Source organism: Eucyclogobius newberryi, unplaced genomic scaffold (genome assembly GCF_026437365.1).
Source record: "Eucyclogobius newberryi isolate DKJ021-1_F unplaced genomic scaffold, fEucNew1.0.hap1 SCAF_4, whole genome shotgun sequence".
Taxonomy (NCBI): domain Eukaryota; kingdom Metazoa; phylum Chordata; class Actinopteri; order Gobiiformes; family Gobiidae; genus Eucyclogobius; species Eucyclogobius newberryi.
In genome coordinates, this window is record NW_027316056.1 from 41,025,854 (window position 1) to 41,046,773 (window position 20,920).

A 20,920-nucleotide genomic window follows, 5' to 3' on the forward strand; every position below is an offset into this window, starting at 1 on the left:
GGGACGCAGAATGTCTCAGGGGGACGCAGAAGGTCTCAGGGGGGAGAAGATCTCAGGGGGGAGAAGGTCTCAGGTGGGAGAAGGTCTCTGGGGGACGCAGAAGGTCTCAGGGGGGACGCAGAAGGTCTCAGGGGGGACGCAGAAGGTCTCAGGGGGGACGCAGAAGGTCTCAAGGGGGACGCAGAAGGTCTCAGGGGGGACGCAGAAGGTCTCAGGGGGGAGAAGGTCTCAGGGGGGACGCGGAAGGTCTCTGGAGGACGCAGAAGGTCTCAGGGGGGACGCAGAAGGTCTCAGGGGGGAGAAGGTGTCAGGGGGGAGAAGGTCTCAGGGGGGAGAAGGTCTCAGGGGGGAGAAGGTCTCAGGGGGGACGCAGAAGGTCTCAGGGGGGGAAGGTGTCAGGGGGGAGAAGGTCTCAGGGGGGAGACGGTCTCAGGGGGGAGAAGGTCTCTGGGGGGAGAAGGTCTCTGGGGGGACGCAGAAGGTCTCAGGGGGGACGCAGAAGGTCTCAGGGGGGACGCAGAAGGTCTCAGGGGGGAGAAGGTCACAGGGGGGACGCAGAAGGTCTCAGGGGGGAGAAGGTCACAGGGGGGACGCAGAAGGTCTCAGGGGGGACGCAGAAGGTCTCAGGGGGACGCAGAAGGTCTCAGGGGGGAGAAGATCTCAGGTGGGAGAAGCTCTCTGGGGGACGCAGAAAGTCTCAGGGGGGACGCGGAAGGTCTCTGGAGGACGCAGAAGGTCTCAGGGGGGACGCAGAAGGTCTCAGGGGGAGAAGGTGTCAGGGGGGAGAAGGTCTCAGGGGGGACGCAGAAGGTCTCAGGGGGGACGCAGAAGGTCTCAGGGGGGAGAAGGTCACAGGGGGAACGCAGAAGGTCTCAGGGGGACGCAGAAGGTCTCAGGGGGGAGAAGATCTCAGGGGGGAGAAGGTCTCCGGTGGGAGAAGGTCTCTGGGGGACGCAGAAGGTCTCAGGGGGGACGCAGAAGGTCTCAGGGGGGACGCAGAAGGTCTCAGGGGGGACGCATAAGGTTTCAGGGGGGACGCAGAAGGTCTCTGGGGGGAGAAGGTCTCAGGGGGGACGCGGAAGGTCTCTGGAGGACGCAAAAGGTCTCAGGGGGGACGCAGAAGGTCTCAGGGGGGAGAAGGTGTCAGGGGGGAGAAGGTCTCAGGGGGGAGAAGGTCTCAGGGGGGACGCAGAAGGTCTCAGGGGGGGAAGGTGTCGGGGGGAGAAGGTGTCAGGGGGAGAAGGTCTCAGGGGGGAGAAGGTCTCAGGGGGAGACGTCTCAGGGGGGAGAAGGTCTCTGGGGGGAGAAGGTCTCTGGGGGGACGCAGAAGGTCTCAGGGGGGAGAAGGTCTCAGGGGGGTGACGGTCTCAGGGGGGAGAAAGTCTCTGGGGGAGAAGGTCTCAGGGGGGAGAAGGTCTCAGGGGGGAGAAGGTCTCAGGGGGAGAAGGTCTCAGGAGGGAGAAGGTCTCAGGGGGGAGAAGGTCTCAGGAGGGAGAAGGTCTCAGGGGGGAGAAGGTCTCAGGGGGGAGAAGGCCTCAGGGGGGACGCAGAAGGTCTCAGTGGGGACGCAGAAGGTCTCAGGGGGGACGCAGAAGGTCTCAGGGGGGAGAAGGTCACAGGGGTGACGCAGAAGGTCTCAGGGGGGACGCAGAAGGTCTCAGGGGGACGCAGAAGGTCTCAGGGGGGAGAAGATCTCAGGGGGGAGAAGGTCTCAGGTGGGAGAAGGTCTCTGGGGGACGCAGAAGGTCTCAGGGGGGACGCAGAAGGTCTCAGGGGGGACGCAGAAGGTTTCAGGGGGGACGCAGAAGGTCTCAGGGGGGAGAAGGTCTCAGGGGGGACGCGGAAGGTCTCTGGAGGACGCAGAAGTTCTCAGGGGGGACGCAGAAGGTCTCAGGGGGGAGAAGGTCTCAGGGGGGACGCAGAAGGTCTCAGGGGGGGAAGGTGTCAGGGGGGAGAAGGTGTCAGGGGGAGAAGGTCTCAGGGGGGAGAAGGTCTCAGGGGGGAGACGGTCTCAGGGGGGAGAAGGTCTCTGGGGGGAGAAGGTCTCAGGGGGGAGAAGGTCTCAGGGGGGAGAAGGTCTCAGGAGGGAGAAGGTCTCAGGAGGGAGAAGGTCTCAGGGGGGAGAAGGTCTCAGGAGGTAGAAGGTCTCAGGGGGGAGAAGGTCTCAGGGGGGAGAAGGTCTCTTGGGGGAGAAGGTCTCTGGGGGGAGAAGGTCTCAGGGGGGAGAAGGTCTCAGGGGGGAGAAGATCTCAGGGGGGAGAAGGTCTCTTGGGGGAGAAGGTCTCTGGGGGGAGAAGGTCTAAGGGGGGAGAAGGTCTCTGGGGGGAGAAGATCTAAGGGGGGAGAAGGTCTAAGGGGGGAGAAGGTCCCTGGGGGGAGAAGGTCTAAGGGGGACGTGGAAGGTCAGAATTCCATTTGACTCTTTTCTGATTATTTTTGTTCTCTAAAAGTACGTTTCTTAATCATATACTTAACGTGACCTATATATTTGACTACGTTTTTTAAGTAGTATTTACAGGTAATAACTCACCATTTCAGGGAAGTACAGCAGGTCAGGGAAAGTAGTGCAGACTCGAATTCCACTCGGGAGGTTTCCCAAAGTCGCAGTGTTCGACGCCATGGTCCTCAACGATGTCTAAACCAGGACTAAACCAGGACTAAACCAGGACTAAACCAGGACTAAACCAGGACTAAACCAGGACTAATCTAGAACTAAACCAGGACTAAACCAGGACTAAACCAGGACTAAACCAGGAATAAACAAGGACTAAACCGGGACTAAACCGGGACTAAACCAGGTCTAAACCAGGACTAAACCAGGACTAAACCAGGACTAAACCAGGACTAAACCAGGACTGTCCACGATCCTTCCTGCACAAGGACTGAGCCGGGACTGAGACAGGACTAGGACGGGTCTCCTGGGGGATCAGCTGGAGGATGTGAGGGGGCGGGGCTTGCGGCACCTGTCGCCACAGAAGCAGAAAACACCAAAACACCAACAACAACAGAAGCAACAACAACAACAACAACAACAGCAACAGCTCCTGGAGACGCTCTGTTTTTGTTTGTTTACTTTTACCTCAGCACTAAAGGTCAAAGAGGGAGGGCATCTGACTTATACTGCCCGTGTATTTTGGAGACTTTTGACCTTTTTTCTTTCTATCAATCAACTTTAGATGAACTTAGATTGGTTTAGTTCTGGTTTAGTCCTGGTTTAGTGCTGGTTTAGTCCTGGCTTAGTCCTGGTTTACTCCTGGTTTAGTTCTGGTTTAGTCCTGGTTTAGTTCTGGTTTAGTTCTGGTTTAGTCCTGGTTTAGTCCTGGTTTAGTTCTGGTTTAGTCCTGGTTTAGTTCTGGTTTAGTCCTGGTTTAGTCCTGGTTTAAATCTGGTTTAGTTCTGGTTTAGTTCTGGTTTAGTCCTGGTTTAGTTCTGGTTTAGTTCTGGTTTAGTCCTGGTTTAGTTCTGGTTTAGTTCTGGTTCAGTCCTGGTTCAGTCCTGGTTTAGTTCTGGTTTAGTCCTGGTTTAGTTCTGGTTTAGTTCTGGTTTAGTCCTGGTTTAGTCCTGGTTTAGTTCTGGTTTAGTTCTGGTTTAGACCTGGTTTAGTCCTGGTTTAGTTCTAGTTTAGTTCTGGTTTAGTCCTGGTTTAGTTCTGGTTTAGTCCTGGTTTAGTTCTGGTTTAGTTCTGGTTTAGTTCTGGTTTAGTCCTGGTTTAGTTCTGGTTTAGTCCTGGTTTAGTTCTGGTTTAGTTCTGGTTTAGTTCTGGTTTAGTCCTGGTTTAGTCCTGGTTTAGTTCTGGTTTAGTCCTGGTTTAGTCCTGGTTTAGTTCTGGTTTAGTTCTGGTTTAGTCCTGGTTTAGTCCTGGTTTAGTTCTGGTTTAGTCCTGGTTTAGTTCTGGTTTAGGTCTGGTTTAGTCCTGGTTTAGTCCTGGTTTAATTCTGGTTTAGTTCTGGTTTAGTTCTGGTTTAGTCCTGGTTTAGTTCTGGTTTAGTTCTGTTTTAATCCTGGTTTAGTTCTGGTTTAGTCCTGGTTTAGTCCTGGTTTAGTCCTGGTTTAGTTCTGTTTTAGTTCTGGTTTAGTCCTGGTTTAGTCCTGTTTTAGTTCTGGTTTAGTTCTGGTTTAGTCCTGGTTTAGTTCTGGTTTAGTCCTGGTTAAGTCCTGGTTTAGTTCTGGTTTAGGTCTGGTTTAGTTCTGGTTTAGTCCTGGTTTAGTTCTGGTTTAGTCCTGGTTTAGTCCTGGTTTAGTCCTGGTTTAGTTCTGGTTTAGTTCTGGTTTAGTTCTGGTTTAGTTCTGGTTTAGTTCTGGTTTAGTCCTGGTTTAGTTCTGGTTTAGTTCTGGTTTAGTTCTGGTTTAGTCCTGGTTTAGTTCTGGTTTAGTTCTGGTTTAGTCCTGGTTTAGTTCTGGTTTAGTTCTGGTTTAGTTCTGGTTTAGTCCTGGTTTAGTTCTGGTTTAGTTCTGGTTTAGACCTGGTTTAGTCCTGGTTTAGTTCTAGTTTAGTTCTGGTTTAGTTCTGGTTTAGTCCTGGTTTAGTTCTGGTTTAGTTCTGGTTTAGTCCTGGTTTAGTTCTGGTTTAGTTCTGGTTTAGTTCTGGTTTAGTTCTGGTTTAGTCCTGGTTTAGTTCTGGTTTAGTTCTGGTTTAGTCCTGGTTTAGTCCTGGTTTAGTTCTGGTTTAGTCCTGGTTTAGTCCTGGTTTAGTTCTGGTTTAGTTCTGGTTTAGTCCTGGTTTAGTTCTGGTTTAGTCCTGGTTTAGTCCTGTTTTAGTTCTGGTTTAGTTCTGGTTTATTCCTGGTTTAGTTCTGGTTTAGTTCTGGTTTAGTCCTGGTTTAGTCCTGGTTTAGTTCTGGTTTAGTCCTGGTTTAGTTCTGGTTTAGTCCTGGTTTAGTTCTGGTTTAGTTCTGGTTTAGTTCTGGTTTAGTCCTGGTTTAGTTCTGGTTTAGTTCTGGTTTAGTTCTGGTTTAGTTCTGGTTTAGTCCTGGTTTAGTCCTGGTTTAGTTCTGGTTTAGTCCTGGTTTAGTTCTGGTTTAGTCCTGGTTTAGTTCTGGTTTAGTTCTGGTTTAGTTCTGGTTTAGTCCTGGTTTAGTCCTGGTTTAGTCCTGGTTTAGTTCTGTTTTAGTTCTGGTTTAGTCCTGGTTTAGTCCTGGTTTAGTCCTGGCAGCTCTTGGCTTCTGTCGCCTCATAGTTGTTGATAAAAGCGTTTGATCTCGAGTTTCGGTGAAACTGGATCTGGGTCTGAACCTGTCACTGTCAGGTGTGTCTGACATGAGCACAGCCCCGCCCACAACACACAAGCCCCGCCCACAACACACAAGCCCCGCCCACAGCACACAAGCCCTGCCCACAGCACACAAGCCCTGCCCACAACACACAAGCCCCGCCCACAGCACACAAGCCCTGCCCACAACACACAAGCCCCGCCCACAGCACACAAGCCCTGCCCACAACACACAAGCCCCGCCCACAGCACACAAGCCCTGCCCACAACACACAAGCCCCGCCCACAGCACACAAGCCCCGCCCACAGCACACAAGCCCTGCCCACAACACACAAGCCCCGCCCACAGCACACAAGCCCCGCCCACAACACACAAGCCCCGCCCACAGCACACAAGCCCTGCCCACAACACACAAGCCCCGCCCACAGCACACAAGCCCTGCCCACAACACACAAGCCCCGCCCACAGCACACAAGCCCTGCCCACAACACACAAGCCCCGCCCACAGCACACAAGCCCTGCCCACAACACACAAGCCCCGCCCACAGCACACAAGCCCCGCCCACAGCACACAAGCCCTGCCCACAACACACAAGCCCTGCCCACAACACACAAGCCCCGCCCACAGCAGACAAGCCCCGCCCACAGCACACAAGCCCTGCCCACAACACACAAGCCCCGCCCACAGCACACAAGCCCTGCCCACAACACACAAGCCCCGCCCACAGCACACAAGCCCTGCCCACAACAGACAAGCCCCGCCCACAGCACACAAGCCCTGCCCACAACACACAAGCCCCGCCCACAGCACACAAGCCCCGCCCACAGCACACAAGCCCTGCCCACAACACACAAGCCCCGCCCACACATATGTTTAACTTGTAGCTCTATTCAATTATCTGGACAGTCTTTTGGCCAGTGGGTCTGACAGGGTCTGACAGGGTCTGACAGGTCTGACAGGGTCTAACTGTCACACCAGGACTAAACCAGGTCAAAACCAGGACTAAACCAGGTCAAAACCAGGACTAAACCAAGACTTAACCAGGTCTTAAACCAGAAGTCTTCAACATGAGCCTGAAGCTGAGGCTGGTAGCACAGGTCTGAAGACCTCCTGTCTGGTGCCTGTGCCTAAGACACCGCGCCCCAAAGACCTCAACAGCTTCAGGCCAGTGGCTCTCACGTCCTGATGAAGACACTAGAGCTGGTCCTGGACCACCTCCGCTCCACCGTGAGCTCAGCCATGGACCCGCTGCAGTTTGCATATCGGCCTGACATCGGAGTGGAGGACGCCGTCATCTCCTGAGGGACAAGCTGGAGACGGCTGGTGTGGAGTATGACCTGGCAGAGTGGATCCTGGACTACGTCACAGACCGATCCCAGTTTGTGAGAGCCCGGGACTGTGTGTCTGACACTCGGACCTGCAGTGTGGGGGCGCCCCAGGGCACTGTCCTCGCGCCCTTTCTCTTCACCCTTTACACTGCAGACTTCAGACATGACACGGACAGCCGTGTCCTGCAGAAGTTCTCTGATGACTCTGTCATCATCGGAATCATCACGGACGACGATGATGCGGAGTACAGAGGACTGGAGCAGGACTTTGTGGAACCACCTCCTCATCAACGCGGGGAAGACCAAGGAGATGGTGGTGGATTTCCGCAGACGCCACCCCACTGCCCCCTCACCAGTGAACATCCAGGGACGGGACAGGCCACGCCCCCCTCACCAGTGAACATCCAGGGACGGGACAGGCCACGCCCCCCTCACCAGTGAACATCCAGGGACGGGACAGGCCACGCCCCCCTCACCAGTGAACATCCAGGGACGGGACAGGCCACGCCCCCCTCACCAGTGAACATCCAGGGACGGGACAGGCCACGCCCCCCTCACCAGTGAACATCCAGGGACGGGACAGGCCACGCCCCCCTCACCAGTGAACATCCAGGGACGGGACAGGCCACGCCCCCCTCACCAGTGAACATCCAGGGACGGGACAGGCCACGCCCCCCTCACCAGTGAACATCCAGGGACGGGACAGGCCACGCCCCCCTCACCAGTGAACATCCAGGGACGGGACAGGCCACGCCCCCCTCACCAGTGAACATCCAGGGACGGGACATTGAGAGAGTGACTCATACAAGGACCTGGTGTTCATCTGAACCACAAACTGGACTGGACTCATAACACAGACTGTACAGGAAGAGCCAGAGTCGGCTCCACCTCCTGAGGAGACTCAGGTCTTTTGGAGTGACAGGGCCGCTCCTGACAGGGCTGCTCCTGTCACTCCTGAAGACCTTCTACGACTCTGTGGTGCATCAGCTCCTGTAGGTGTGGTCTGCTGGAGCAGCAGCATCACAGAGAGGGAGAGGAAGAGGCTGGACAAAGCTCCGTCCTGGGCTGTCCTCTGGACTCGGTGCAGGAGGTGGAGGACAGAAGGTCCTGGATAAACTCACATCTATGCTGGACCATGAGTGTCGCCCCCTGCAGGACACTCTGTCCCCTGCAGGACACTCTGTCCCCTGCAGGACACTGTCCCCTGTAGGACACTGTCCCCTGCAGGACACTGTCCCCTGTAGGACACTATGTCCCCTGCAGGACACTCTGTCCCCTGCAGGACACTGTCCCCTGTAGGACACTCTGTCCCCTGCAGGACACTCTGTCCCCTGTAGGACACTGTCCCCTGTAGGACACTCTGTCCCCTGTAGGACACTATGTCCCCTGCAGGACTCTATGTCCCCTGCAGGACACTCTGTCCTGCCTCTGTCCCCTGCAGGACACTCTGTCCCCTGTAGGACACTGTCCCCTGTAGGACACTCTGTCCCCTGTAGGACACTATGTCCCCTGCAGGACACTATGTCCCCTGCAGGACACTCTGTCCGCTCTGGAGAGCAGCTTCAGTGAGAGACTGATCCACCCTCGCTGTGTGAAGGAAAGGTTTCGCAGGTCTTTCCTTCTGCTGCTGTCAGACTTTATAACAAACACTGTTAGTCCTGAACACTCACAATACTGACCTAACCATGTGCAATTCTGTCATATGTGCAATTACTGTCGTGATCACATGCAAATGGTATTTATGTATTTATTTTATCTTTATTATTTTCCCCTCCATCCCTTGTTGGGTAATGGGAGGTTTTGTTTATAGGAGTTTTTGTTTATAGGAGATCTTCTACTGAGAGTGTTTTTCAGACTTCCTATAAGTGATCTGTTCTTTTCTTCTGTATCTAACTGCGTTGCAACAATGAAATTTCCCCATGTGGGACAATAAAGGAATATCTTATCTTATCTTAACAGAACTAAACCAGGTCAAAACCAGGACTAAACCAGGTCAAAACCAGGACTAAACCAGGACTAAACCAGGTCAAAACCAGGACTAAACCAGGACTAAACCAGGACTAAACCAGGTCAAAACCAGGACTAAACCAGGACTAAACCAGGACTAAACCAGGTCAAAACCAGGACTAAACCAGGACTAAACCAGGACTAAACCAGGTCAAAACCAGGACTAAACCAGGTCAAAACCAGGACTAAACCAGGACTAAACCAGGACTAAACCAGGTCAAAACCAGGACTAAACCAGGACTAAACCAGGACTAAACCAGGTCAAAACCAGGACTAAACCAGGACTAAACCAGGTCAAAACCAGGACTAAACCAGGACTAAACCAGGACTAAACCAGGTCAAAACCAGGACTAAACCAGGACTAAACCAGGACTAAACCAGGTCAAAACCAGGACTAAACCAGGACTAAACCAGGACTAAACCAGGTCAAAACCAGGACTAAACCAGGTCAAAACCAGGACTAAACCAGGACTAAACCAGGACTAAACCAGGTCAAAACCAGGACTAAACCAGGACTAAACCAGGACTAAACCAGGTCAAAACCAGGACTAAACCAGGACTAAACCAGGTCAAAACCAGGACTAAACCAGGACTAAACCAGGACTAAACCAGGTCAAAACCAGGACTAAACCAGGACTAAACCAGGACTAAACCAGGTCAAAACCAGGACTAAACCAGGACTAAACCAGGACTAAACCAGGTCAAAACCAGGACTAAACCAGGTCAAAACCAGGACTAAACCAGGACTAAACCAGGACTAAACCAGGTCAAAACCAGGACTAAACCAGGACTAAACCAGGACTAAACCAGGTCAAAACCAGGACTAAACCAGGACTAAACCAGGACTAAACCAGGTCAAAACCAGGACTAAACCAGGACTAAACCAGGACTAAACCAGGTCAAAACCAGGACTAAACCAGGACTAAACCAGGACTAAACCAGGTCAAAACCAGGACTAAACCAGGTCAAAACCAGGTCAAAACCAGGACTAAACCAGGACTACCGTTCACTGCGGCTCAATGCTGCCCTCCTCTGGTCGCTCTGCGCACTTCACTCTCATTTTCTACTGCGCATTTCTCTGTTGTGTTACGGTAAGTTCCGTTAACCTTAGCGCTACTCCGTGCACATTTGCTGTGGTTGTTACGGTAACGCGTCCTGTCCATTTACCGACACTTTCTCAAGATCGTCCCCGGGCTCAGAGCGTTCCTCCCCGGCCAAACCCGGTCCAGGCCTCCCCCGACCACCGCACAGGTGAGAACCGAGGCACGGAGCACAAGAACCGGCCGAGGATGCGCCGAGGGTCCGGGTTCAGTCCCGGTTTAGTTCCGGAGGTGCGCGGGCAGCTGTCGGTGGCGTTGTGGCCGCTTCAGAGGCTCCGGTTCCGGTCAGAGCTCCTCCGACGCTGATATGACGCGCTTTAGTCCAGCTTTAGTCCAGCTTTAGTCCTGCTTTAGTCCTGGTTTAGTCCTGGTTTAGTCCTGGTTTAGTCCTGCTTTAGTCCTGCTTTAGTCCTGCTTTAGTCCTGCTTTAGTCCTGGTTTAGTCCAGCTTTAGTCCTGCTTTAGTCCTGCTTTAGTCCTGCTTTAGTCCTGGTTTAGTCCTGATTTAGTCTTGGTTTAGAGGGCTGGGCCTGAGCTCTGATGTTGAACAATGAGGAAGGAACGTTAGAAAAACACGACTAAACCAGGACTAAACCAGGACTAAACCAGGACTAAACCAGGTCTAAACCAGGACTAAACCAGGACTAAACCAGGACTAAACCAGGTCTAAACCAGGTCTAAACCAGGTCTAAACCAGGACTAAACCAGGTCTAAACCAGGACTAAACCAGGACTATACCAGGACTAAACTAGGTGTAAACTGGGACTACAGGAGAACAGGGCTGTTTTGAGGAGGAACCATGAGAATAGGGATGTTTTTGAGTAGGAACCATGAGAACAGGGATGTTTTTGAGATGGAACCATGAGAACAGGGATGTTTTTGAGATGGAACCATGAGAACAAGGCTGTTTTTGAGGAGGAACCATGAGAATAGGGCTGTTTTTGAGTAGGAACCAGGAGAACGGGGCTGTTTTTGAGGAGGAACCATGAGAACAGGGATGTTTTTGAGATGGAACCATGAGAACAGGGCTGTTTTTGAGGAGGAACCATTAAAATGAGGCTGTTTTTGAGGAGGAACCATGAGAACAGGGATGTTTTTGAGATGGAACCATGAGAACGGGGCTGTTTTTGAGGAGGAACCATGAGAACAGGGATGTTTTTGAGATGGAACCATGAGAACAGGGCTGTTTTTGAGGAGGAACCATTAAAATGAGGCTGTTTTTGAGGAGGAACCATGAGAATAGGGATGTTTTTGAGCGGGAACCAGGAGAACAGGGCTGTTTTTGAGATGGAACCATGAGAACAGGGCTGTTTTTGAGGAGGAACCATTAAAATGAGGCTGTTTTTGAGGAGGAACCATGAGAACAGGACCAAAGAGAGAAGACATTAACATGATGTGGTTCTTCCGTTTTTCTGTTTCAGTGGAATGAGTTCCCGATGCCTCGATGGTTCCCCCCTCTGGCCCCGTACGTGCGCCGCTCCAGCCCCGTGTGCCAGGCTCTCCTCCTGAGCACGTTCACCTTCTGCGTGCTGCTGCCTCTCTGCTGCCACCGCCTGGTCTACTCCTACTACTACATCAAACCGCTCTTCCTCGACTCCATGAGCGACGCGGCGCTCGGGCGGAGCCTAAGGCGTGGCCAGGACGCTCTCCACTTCTGGACCACCAAAGAGAACGGGGACTTTGAGGAACTCGCCGAGCACCCCGAGCTGCTGGTGACGGTGGTGACGTCGCGGCGCGGCGAGGCCAGAGAGTTCCACTACCTCCTGCAGGTGCTGAAGCGGCTGAGCGAGCTGCAGTCGGGCTGCGGCGACGCCCGGCGCTGCGCCCACCTGCTCGTCTGCGACGTCCAGCACGGGAACCAGGAGAACGAGGACGCCGCGCTGCTCCAGAACCATTTCCAGGTCGTCCGGCGCACGTCGAGGGAGCGCGACGCCGACCTGGAGTTTGTGAACACGTTTGAGCGGGAGAAGCGCGATTACGTGTTCTGTTTGCGTAAAGGGCGGGAGCTAACGCGCGCTAAGCACACCGTCGTGCTCGAGGACGACGCGCTGCCCAAACGCGACTTCTTCCACGTTGTGCGTCACCTTCTGTCGCGCACTTTCGCCCGCGACACTCTTTACGTGAAGCTGTACCACCCTGAGCGGCTGCAGCGCTACGTCAACCCGGAGCCGTACCGCCTCCTGGAGTGGGCGGGGCTCGGGTCGGTGCTAGCCACGGCGCTGCTGCTAGCTTTGCCGTTGTGCGGGCGGCTGAACGTTAGCTTCTCGCTCTCGCGCGCTCACCTGCTCTTCTTCACGCTCTACTTCATGGCGGCGGCGGAGCTGTTCGGGCGCCACTACCTCCTGGAGCTGCGCCGCGCCTCGCCGCAGCTCTACGCCGTTTCCCCGGCGACCGAGTGCTGCACGCCGGCCATGCTGTTCCCCGGGAACTCGTCCCAGCGCGCGGCCGACGCCCTCGACGCCGCGTTCTGCGCCAGCGGCAACGCCAAAGACCTGGTGCTGTACCGGGCGCTGCGGGCGACGGGCGAGCGGGCGCACAGCCTCGAGCCCAACCTCATCACCCACATCGGGGCCTTCTCCTCTGTGCGACAGAACCCCGCCCGGCCACGCCTCCTGTGACGCCGGCCACGCCTCCTGTGACGCCGGCCACGCCTCCTGTGACGCCGGCCACGCCTCCTGTGACGCCGGCCACGCCTTCTGTGACGCCGGCCACGCCTCATTTCTTGGACTCCAGAGTGTGATAAATGAGGCTCAGAACCTCGTCTGCTTCTGTCACACTCTCTACATTAAACGCTTGGCCCGGTTACAGGTCAGATCTGTGGAGAGGCGCCCCCACTCGCTGTGAGAACGCAGCATTTAAGTCTTTTTGTTATAAATGCACAAGGAAAAACACCTGTAAAGCGTTCCAGGCAAAGCACTTACATCTCCATGGAGACGAGCAGCTGGAAAGTGACGTACTGCACCTTTAAAGGAGGCGGAGCCAGCGCCGGTCAGACCTTTGTGTCCGTGTGAGAGTCTGTTTCTTAACAGCGCCCCCTGCAGCACTTTGAACTGTCCTGCAGTGTCTCTGGGTCAAACCTGACGGGACCAGAACCAGGACCGGGACCAGAACCGGGACCAGGATCTGGACTTTACACGACTCTTTTATGACTCTTCTTCTTGCCAAACACCATTGAACCCTCAGACTGGACCTTCTGTAGTGAATCCATCTGCTGGACCTGAGCTCATCACTGCCCCTGCTGGAGCTGCACTGCTCCTGCTGGAGCTGCAGCACTGCTCCTGCTGGAGCTGCACTGCTCCTGCTGGAGCTGCAGCACTGCTCCTGCTGGAGCTGCACTGCTCCTGCTGGAGCTGCAGCACTGCTCCTGCTGGAGCTGCACTGCTCCTGCTGGAGCTGCACTGCCCCTGCTGGAGCTGCACTGCTCCTGCTGGAGCTGCACTGCTCCTGCTGGAGCTGCACTGCTCCTGCTGGAATGGTCAGCACCAGATCATAGGAACTAGAAAATGGCTGAAGCCATTGCTGGAGTGTCTGCGTCTCTCTCTCTCTCTCTTGACTGTCTCCGTCACAAAAGCCTAAAGAATAAAGTCTATAGAATTCCGCTGACACTCATAATGCCCAAATTCATTTAAATGGGGAAAAAGTACTCATAAGTTTTTCAAATGTCAAGCGTAATAGCACAAGTACTACTGTGAAAGCGATCGTAATGAGGTAAAACATGTTGAAATCAGTTAAAGCGTTAAGGAGTTGAAACTGGCTAAATGGAAAATCATGGAAAATATAATAATAATAAAAAATGTGTGACATCACTCACAATATAAGAACATATAGAGTGTGTGACGTCATCACGCAGACGCTCAATCAGGACGGACGTTACAGAGTCCAAGATGGCGGCGCTCTCGCCCAAATCACTTGCGGTTCACCATTAGCTCCACCTGGTGGTGAGGGAGGGACATTTACTGTCTCGTAGTAACAACATATCAGACGTGTCGGCCTGATGGTCAGAGACACGATGGTCAGAGACACGATGGTCAGAGACACGATGATCAGAGACACGATGGTCAGAGACACGATGATCAGAGACACGATGATCAGAGACACGATGGTCAGACACACGATGGTCAGAGACACGGTTCGATTCCTGCAGGAGCTTTATTATCTCGAGTTTAAAACATTTTTGCACAGTCTAGTTTGTTTTGGGATGAGTTGGCTGCACTTATGCTAATACAAGCCCTGGTATAAACTAGTTCTAACCAAACAAAGTGAAGCTAAAACTTAGGGTTAGGTTTAGGGTTAAACCCAGACCCGGTTAGGGTTAGGTTAGGGTCAGGGGTTAGGGTTTAGGGTCAGGGGTTAGGGTTAAGGTTAGGGTCAGGGTTTAGGGTCAGGAGTTAGGGTCAGGGGTTAGGGTTAAGGTTAGGGTCAGGGGTTAAGGTCAGGGTTAGGGTCAGGGGTTAAGGTTAGGGTTAAACCCAGACCCATGGGAGTAAATGATTCCCTCAGCTGTAACAGTGGGACCGGTCTTGGTCGCCGCCATCTTGGATTTCGTAACTTCCGTCCTGATTCCCTGTATGATCTAGTGCTGACCCTGCTGGAATTTCAACACTAGAAATAAAACCAAAACATTGACTTGGTTTAGTCCCAGTTTAGACCTGATTAAGCTGAACCTCTTCTTCATAAAGACTTCATTTATTGAACACAAAATGATTCTCTTCTATACTTGTGTGTGTGTGTGTGTGTGTGTGTGTGTGTGTGTGTGTGTGTGTGTATATATATATATATATATATATATATATATATATATATATATATATATATATATATATATATATATATATATATATATATATATATATATATATATATATATATATATATATATATATATATATACTTTAGTGGATCTGGTTGAACGTCTTCAGTAGAAAACACGTTTGATCAAAGCACAAAACGCCTTGTTAGATTTGTGTTGGTCAGATGTTTGGATTCTTCTTTGTTCACAGTGACATGTGGCCTGGTGTGAACATCGTGACCTTTGCCTTGTTGCTCTGGTTAAACTGACCTGCACCTTTAATGTGTTTGATTCAATCTGAGAGTTTTAAAGCCAAAGCTGTTTGAGTGACAGACGCAGATCTGAAGCTCACTGGACCATCATCATCTATATTTATAATAAATTTAGAGCATAATAATGTATATTTATAATAAGCTCTTCATTTGAAGATCAAAATCCTGTTGCTGTCACGGTTTACACTCGATCTTATGTTTGATTTAGTCTGAAATAAACTGAAATGTTTGAATCAAATAAAAGAATCCAACAATTGAAAACCATGTCCACTTTAGCCCTGGTTTAGACCTAGTTTAGCTCTAGTTTAGTCCTGGTTTAGACCTGGTTTAGATCTAGCTTAGTCCTGGTTTAGACCTGGTTTAGACCTGATTTAGTCCTGGTTTAGTCCTTCTTTAGTCCTGGTCTGGTCCTGGTTTAGACCTGGTTTAGACCTGATTTAGTCCTGGTTTAGACCTGGTTTAGATCTAGTTTAATCCTGGTTTAGATCTAGTTTAGTCCTGGTTTAGACCTGATTTGGACCTAGTTTAGTCCTGGTTTAGTCCTGATTTAGACCTGGTTTAGACCTGGTTCAGTCCTGGTTTAGTCCTGGTTTAGACCTAGTTTGGACCTGGTTTAGACCTGGTTTAGACATGGTTTAGTCATTCTTTAGTCCTGGTCCGGTCCTGGTTTAGACCTGGTTTAGTCCTGGTTTAGACCTGGTTTGGACCTGGTTTAGACCTGGTTTTGACCTGGTTTAGACATGGTTTAGTCCTGGTTTAGACCTGGTTTAGACCTGGTTTAGATCTATTTTAGTCCTGGTTTAGACCTGGTTTAGATCTAGTTTAATCCTGGTTTAGATCTAGTTTAGTCCTGGTTTAGACCTGATTTGGACCTAGTTTAGTCCTGGTTTAGTCCTGGTTTAGACCTGGTTTAGCCCTGGTTTAGACCTGGTTCAGTCCTGGTTTAGACCTAGTTTGGACCTGGTTTAGACCTGGTTTAGTCATTCTTTAGTCCTGGTCTGGTCCTGGTTTAGACCTGGTTTAGTCCTGGTTTAGACCTGGTTTGGACCTGGTTTAGACCTGGTTTAGATCTATTTTAGTCCTGGTTTAGACCTGGTTTAGTCCTGGTTTAGACCTGGTTTGGACCTGGTTTAGACCTGGTTTAGATCTATTTTAGTCCTGGTTTAGACCTGGTTTAGTCCTGGTTTAGACCTGGTTTGGACCTGGTTTAGACCTGGTTTAGATCTATTTTAGTCCTGGTTTAGACCTGGTTTAGTCCTGGTTTAGACCTGGTTTGGACCTGGTTTAGAACTGGTTTAGATCTATTTTAGTCCTGGTTTAGACCTGGTTTAGATCTATTTTAGTCCTGGTTTAGACCTGGTTTAGACCTGGTTTGGACGTGGTTTAGACCTGGTTTGGACCTGGTTTAGACCTGGTTTAGATCTATTTTAGTCCTGGTTTAGACCTGGTTTAGTCCTGGTTTAGACCTGGTTTGGACCTGGTTTAGACCTGGTTTGGACCTGGTTTAGACCTGGTTTAGATCTATTTTAGTCCTGGTTTAGACCTGGTTTAGTCCTGGTTTAGACCTGGTTTAGACCTAGTTTGGACCTGGTTTAGTCCTGGTTTGGACCTGGTTTAGACCTGGTTTAGACATGGTTTAGTCATTCTTTAGTCCTGGTCTGGTCCTGGTTTAGACCTGGTTTAGTCCTGGTTTAGACCTGGTTTGGACCTGGTTTAGACCTGGTTTAGATCTATTTTAGTCCTGGTTTAGACCTGGTTTAGTCCTGGTTTAGACCTGGTTTGGACCTGGTTTAGACCTGGTTTAGACCTGGTTTAGTCCTGGTTTAGACCTGGTTTGGACCTGGTTTAGACCTGGTTTAGATCTATTTTAGTCCTGGTTTAGACCTGGTTTAGTCCTGGTTTAGACCTGGTTTGGACCTGGTTTAGACCTGGTTTAGATCTATTTTAGTCCTGGTTTAGACCTGGTTTAGTCCTGGTTTAGACCTGGTTTGGACCTGGTTTAGACCTGGTTTAGATCTATTTTAGTCCTGGTTTAGACCTGGTTTAGTCCTGGTTTAGACCTGGTTTGGACCTGGTTTAGACCTGGTTTAGATCTATTTTAGTCCTGGTTTAGACCTGGTTTAGTCCTGGTTTAGACCTGGTTTGGACCTGGTTTAGACCTGGTTTAGATCTATTTTAGTCCTGGTTTAGACCTGGTTTAGTCCTGGTTTAGACCTGGTTTGGACCTGGTTTAGAACTGGTTTAGATCTATTTTAGTCCTGGTTTAGACCTGGTTTAGTCCTGGTTTAGACCTGGTTTGGACCTGGTTTAGACCTGGTTTAGATCTATTTTAGTCCTGGTTTAGACCTGGTTTAGTCCTGGTTTAGACCTGGTTTAGACCTAGTTTGGACCTGGTTTAGTCCTGGTCTGGTCCTGGTTTAGACCTGGTTTAGTCCTGTTTTAGACCTGGTTTGGACCTGGTTTAGACCTGGTTTAGATCTATTTTAGTCCTGGTTTAGACCTGGTTTAGTCCTGGTTTAGACCTGGTTTGGACCTGGTTTAGACCTGGTTTAGATCTATTTTAGTCCTGGTTTAGACCTGGTTTAGTCCTGGTTTAGACCTGGTTTGGACCTGGTTTAGACCTGGTTTAGATCTATTTTAGTCCTGGTTTAGACCTGGTTTAGTCCTGGTTTAGACCTGGTTTGGACCTGGTTTAGACCTGGTTTAGATCTATTTTAGTCCTGGTTTAGACCTGGTTTAGTCCTGGTTTAGACCTGGTTTGGACCTGGTTTAGACCTGGTTTAGATCTATTTTAGTCCTGGTTTAGACCTGGTTTAGTCCTGGTTTAGACCTGGTTTGGACCTGGTTTAGACCTGGTTTAGATCTATTTTAGTCCTGGTTTAGACCTGGTTTAGTCCTGGTTTAGACCTGGTTTAGACCTGGTTTAGACCTGGTTTAGATCTATTTTAGTCCTGGTTTAGACCTGGTTTAGTCCTGGTTTAGACCTGGTTTGGACCTGGTTTAGACCTGGTTTAGACCTGGTTTAGATCTATTTTAGTCCTGGTTTAGACCTGGTTTAGTCCTGGTTTAGACCTGGTTTGGACCTGGTTTAGACCTGGTTTGGACCTGGTTTAGACCTGGTTTAGATCTATTTTAGTCCTGGTTTAGACCTGGTTTAGTCCTGGTTTAGACCTGGTTTGGACCTGGTTTAGACCTGGTTTAGATCTATTTTAGTCCTGGTTTAGACCTGGTTTAGTCCTGGTTTAGACCTGGTTTAGACCTGGTTTAGACCTGGTTTAGATCTATTTTAGTCCTGGTTTAGACCTGGTTTAGTCCTGGTTTAGACCTGGTTTGGACCTGGTTTAGACCTGGTTTAGACCTGGTTTAGATCTATTTTAGTCCTGGTTTAGACCTGGTTTAGTCCTGGTTTAGACCTGGTTTGGACCTGGTTTAGACCTGGTTTAGATCTATTTTAGTCCTGGTTTAGACCTGGTTTAGTCCTGGTTTAGACCTGGTTTGGACCTGGTTTAGACCTGGTTTAGATCTATTTTAGTCCTGGTTTAGACCTGGTTTAGTCCTGGTTTAGACCTGGTTTGGACCTGGTTTAGAACTGGTTTAGATCTATTTTAGTCCTGGTTTAGACCTGGTTTAGTCCTGGTTTAGACCTGGTTTGGACCTGGTTTAGACCTGGTTTAGATCTATTTTAGTCCTGGTTTAGACCTGGTTTAGTCCTGGTTTAGACCTGGTTTAGACCTAGTTTGGACCTGGTTTAGTCCTGGTTTGGACCTGGTTTAGACCTGGTTTAGACATGGTTTAGTCATTCTTTAGTCCTGGTCTGGTCCTGGTTTAGACCTGGTTTAGTCCTGTTTTAGACCTGGTTTGGACCTGGTTTAGACCTGGTTTAGATCTATTTTAGTCCTGGTTTAGACCTGGTTTAGTCCTGGTTTAGACCTGGTTTGGACCTGGTTTAGACCTGGTTTAGATCTATTTTAGTCCTGGTTTAGACCTGGTTTAGTCCTGGTTTAGACCTGGTTTGGACCTGGTTTAGACCTGGTTTAGATCTATTTTAGTCCTGGTTTAGACCTGGTTTAATCCTGGTTTAGACCTGGTTTGGACCTGGTTTAGACCTGGTTTAGATCTATTTTAGTCCTGGTTTAGACCTGGTTTAGTCCTGGTTTAGACCTGGTTTGGACCTGGTTTAGACCTGGTTTAGATCTATTTTAGTCCTGGTTTAGACCTGGTTTAGTCCTGGTTTAGACCTGGTTTGGACCTGGTTTAGACCTGGTTTAGATCTATTTTAGTCCTGGTTTAGACCTGGTTTAGTCCTGGTTTATACCTGGTTTGGACCTGGTTTAGACCTGGTTTAGATCTATTTTAGTCCTGGTTTAGACCTGGTTTAGTCCTGGTTTAGACCTGGTTTAGACCTAGTTTGGACCTGGTTTAGTCCTGGTTTGGACCTGGTTTAGACCTGGTTTAGACATGGTTTAGTCATTCTTTAGTCCTGGTCTGGTCCTGGTTTAGACCTGGTTTAGTCCTGGTTTAGACCTGGTTTGGACCTGGTTTAGACCTGGTTTAGATCTATTTTAGTCCTGGTTTAGACCTGGTTTAGTCCTGGTTTAGACCTGGTTTGGACCTGGTTTAGACCTGGTTTAGATCTATTTTAGTCCTGGTTTAGACCTGGTTTAGTCCTGGTTTAGACCTGGTTTGGACCTGGTTTAGACCTGGTTTAGATCTATTTTAGTCCTGGTTTAGACCTGGTTTAGTCCTGGTTTAGACCTGGTTTGGACCTGGTTTAGACCTGGTTTAGATCTATTTTAGTCCTGGTTTAGACCTGGTTTAGTCCTGGTTTAGACCTGGTTTGGACCTGGTTTAGACCTGGTTTAGATCTATTTTAGTCCTGGTTTAGACCTGGTTTAGTCCTGGTTTAGACCTGGTTTGGACCTGGTTTAGACCTGGTTTAGATCTATTTTAGTCCTGGTTTAGACCTGGTTTAGACCTAGTTTGGACCTGGTTTAGTCCTGGTTTGGACCTGGTTTAGACCTGGTTTAGACCTGGTTTGGACCTGGTTTAGACCTGGTTTAGATCTATTTTAGTCCTGGTTTAGACCTGGTTTAGTCCTGGTTTGGACCTGGTTTAGACCTGGTTTAGATCTATTTTAGTCCTGGTTTAGACCTGGTTTAGACCTAGTTTGGACCTGGTTTAGTCCTGGTTTGGACCTGGTTTAGACCTGGTTTAGTCCTGGTTTAGACCTGGTTTGGACCTGGTTTAGACCTGGTTTAGATCTATTTTAGTCCTGGTTTAGACCTGGTTTAGTCCTGGTTTAGACCTGGTTTGGACCTGGTTTAGACCTGGTTTAGATCTATTTTAGTCCTGGTTTAGACCTGGTTTAGTCCTGGTTTAGACCTGGTTTGGACCTGGTTTAGACCTGGTTTAGATCTATTTTAGTCCTGGTTTAGACCTGGTTTAGTCCTGGTTTAGACCTGGTTTGGACCTGGTTTAGACCTGGTTTAGATCTATTTTAGTCCTGGTTTAGACCTGGTTTAGTCCTGGTTTAGACCTGGTTTGGACCTGGTTTAGACCTGGTTTAGATCTATTTTAGTCCTGGTTTAGACCTGGTTTAGTCCTGATTTAGACCTGGTTTGGACCTGGTTTAGACCTGGTTTACATCTATTTTAGTCCTGGTTTAGACCTGGTTTAGTCCTGGTTTAGACCTGGTTTGGACCTGGTTTAGACCTGGTTTAGATCTATTTTAGTCCTGGTTTAGACCTGGTTTAGTCCTGGTTTAGACCTGGTTTGGACCTGGTTTAGACCTGGTTTAGATCTATTTTAGTCCTGGTTTAGACCTGGTTTAGATCTATTTTAGTCCTGGTTTAGACCTGGTTTAGACCTGGTTTAGACCTGGTTTGGACGTGGTTTAGACCTGGTTTGGACCTGGTTTAGACCTGGTTTAGATCTATTTTAGTCCTGGTTTAGACCTGGTTTAGTCCTGGTTTAGACCTGGTTTGGACCTGGTTTAGACCTGGTTTGGACCTGGTTTAGACCTGGTTTAGATCTATTTTAGTCCTGGTTTAGACCTGGTTTAGTCCTGGTTTAGACCTGGTTTAGACCTAGTTTGGACCTGGTTTAGTCCTGGTTTGGACCTGGTTTAGACCTGGTTTAGACATGGTTTAGTCATTCTTTAGTCCTGGTCTGGTCCTGGTTTAGACCTGGTTTAGTCCTGGTTTAGACCTGGTTT

The 20,920-nt window shown here is 49.9% G+C and overlaps 2 protein-coding genes across 2 annotated transcripts in view; one reads left to right on the plus strand and one right to left on the minus strand.

Annotated features, from left to right (window-relative positions):
* Nucleotides 1-2,895, minus strand: part of LOC140377535 (myelin and lymphocyte protein-like) — a 31,738-nt gene extending 28,843 nt beyond the window's left edge. The window contains exon 1 of the mRNA XM_072462976.1: nucleotides 2,531-2,895. Within this exon, the coding sequence (XP_072319077.1) occupies nucleotides 2,531-2,620 (90 nt within the window). The 5' untranslated portion in view covers nucleotides 2,621-2,895. The remainder of the gene's footprint in view (nucleotides 1-2,530) is intronic.
* Nucleotides 2,896-9,714: 6,819 nt separating this feature from the next.
* On the plus strand, nucleotides 9,715-14,005 carry pgap4 (post-GPI attachment to proteins GalNAc transferase 4). Its single transcript, XM_072463896.1, has 2 exons — nucleotides 9,715-9,797; nucleotides 11,067-14,005. Exon 2 carries the CDS (start codon nucleotides 11,082-11,084, stop codon nucleotides 12,261-12,263), a length of 1,182 nt encoding a protein of 393 aa, XP_072319997.1. The 5' UTR covers nucleotides 9,715-9,797; nucleotides 11,067-11,081; the 3' UTR covers nucleotides 12,264-14,005.
* Nucleotides 14,006-20,920: the final 6,915 nt, after the last annotated feature.

Excerpts from the sequence above, each read along its gene's own strand:
- pgap4 (XM_072463896.1), top strand. The coding sequence starts at position 11,082 with ATGCCTCGATGGTTCCCCCCTCTGGCCCCGTACGTGCGCCGCTCCAGC.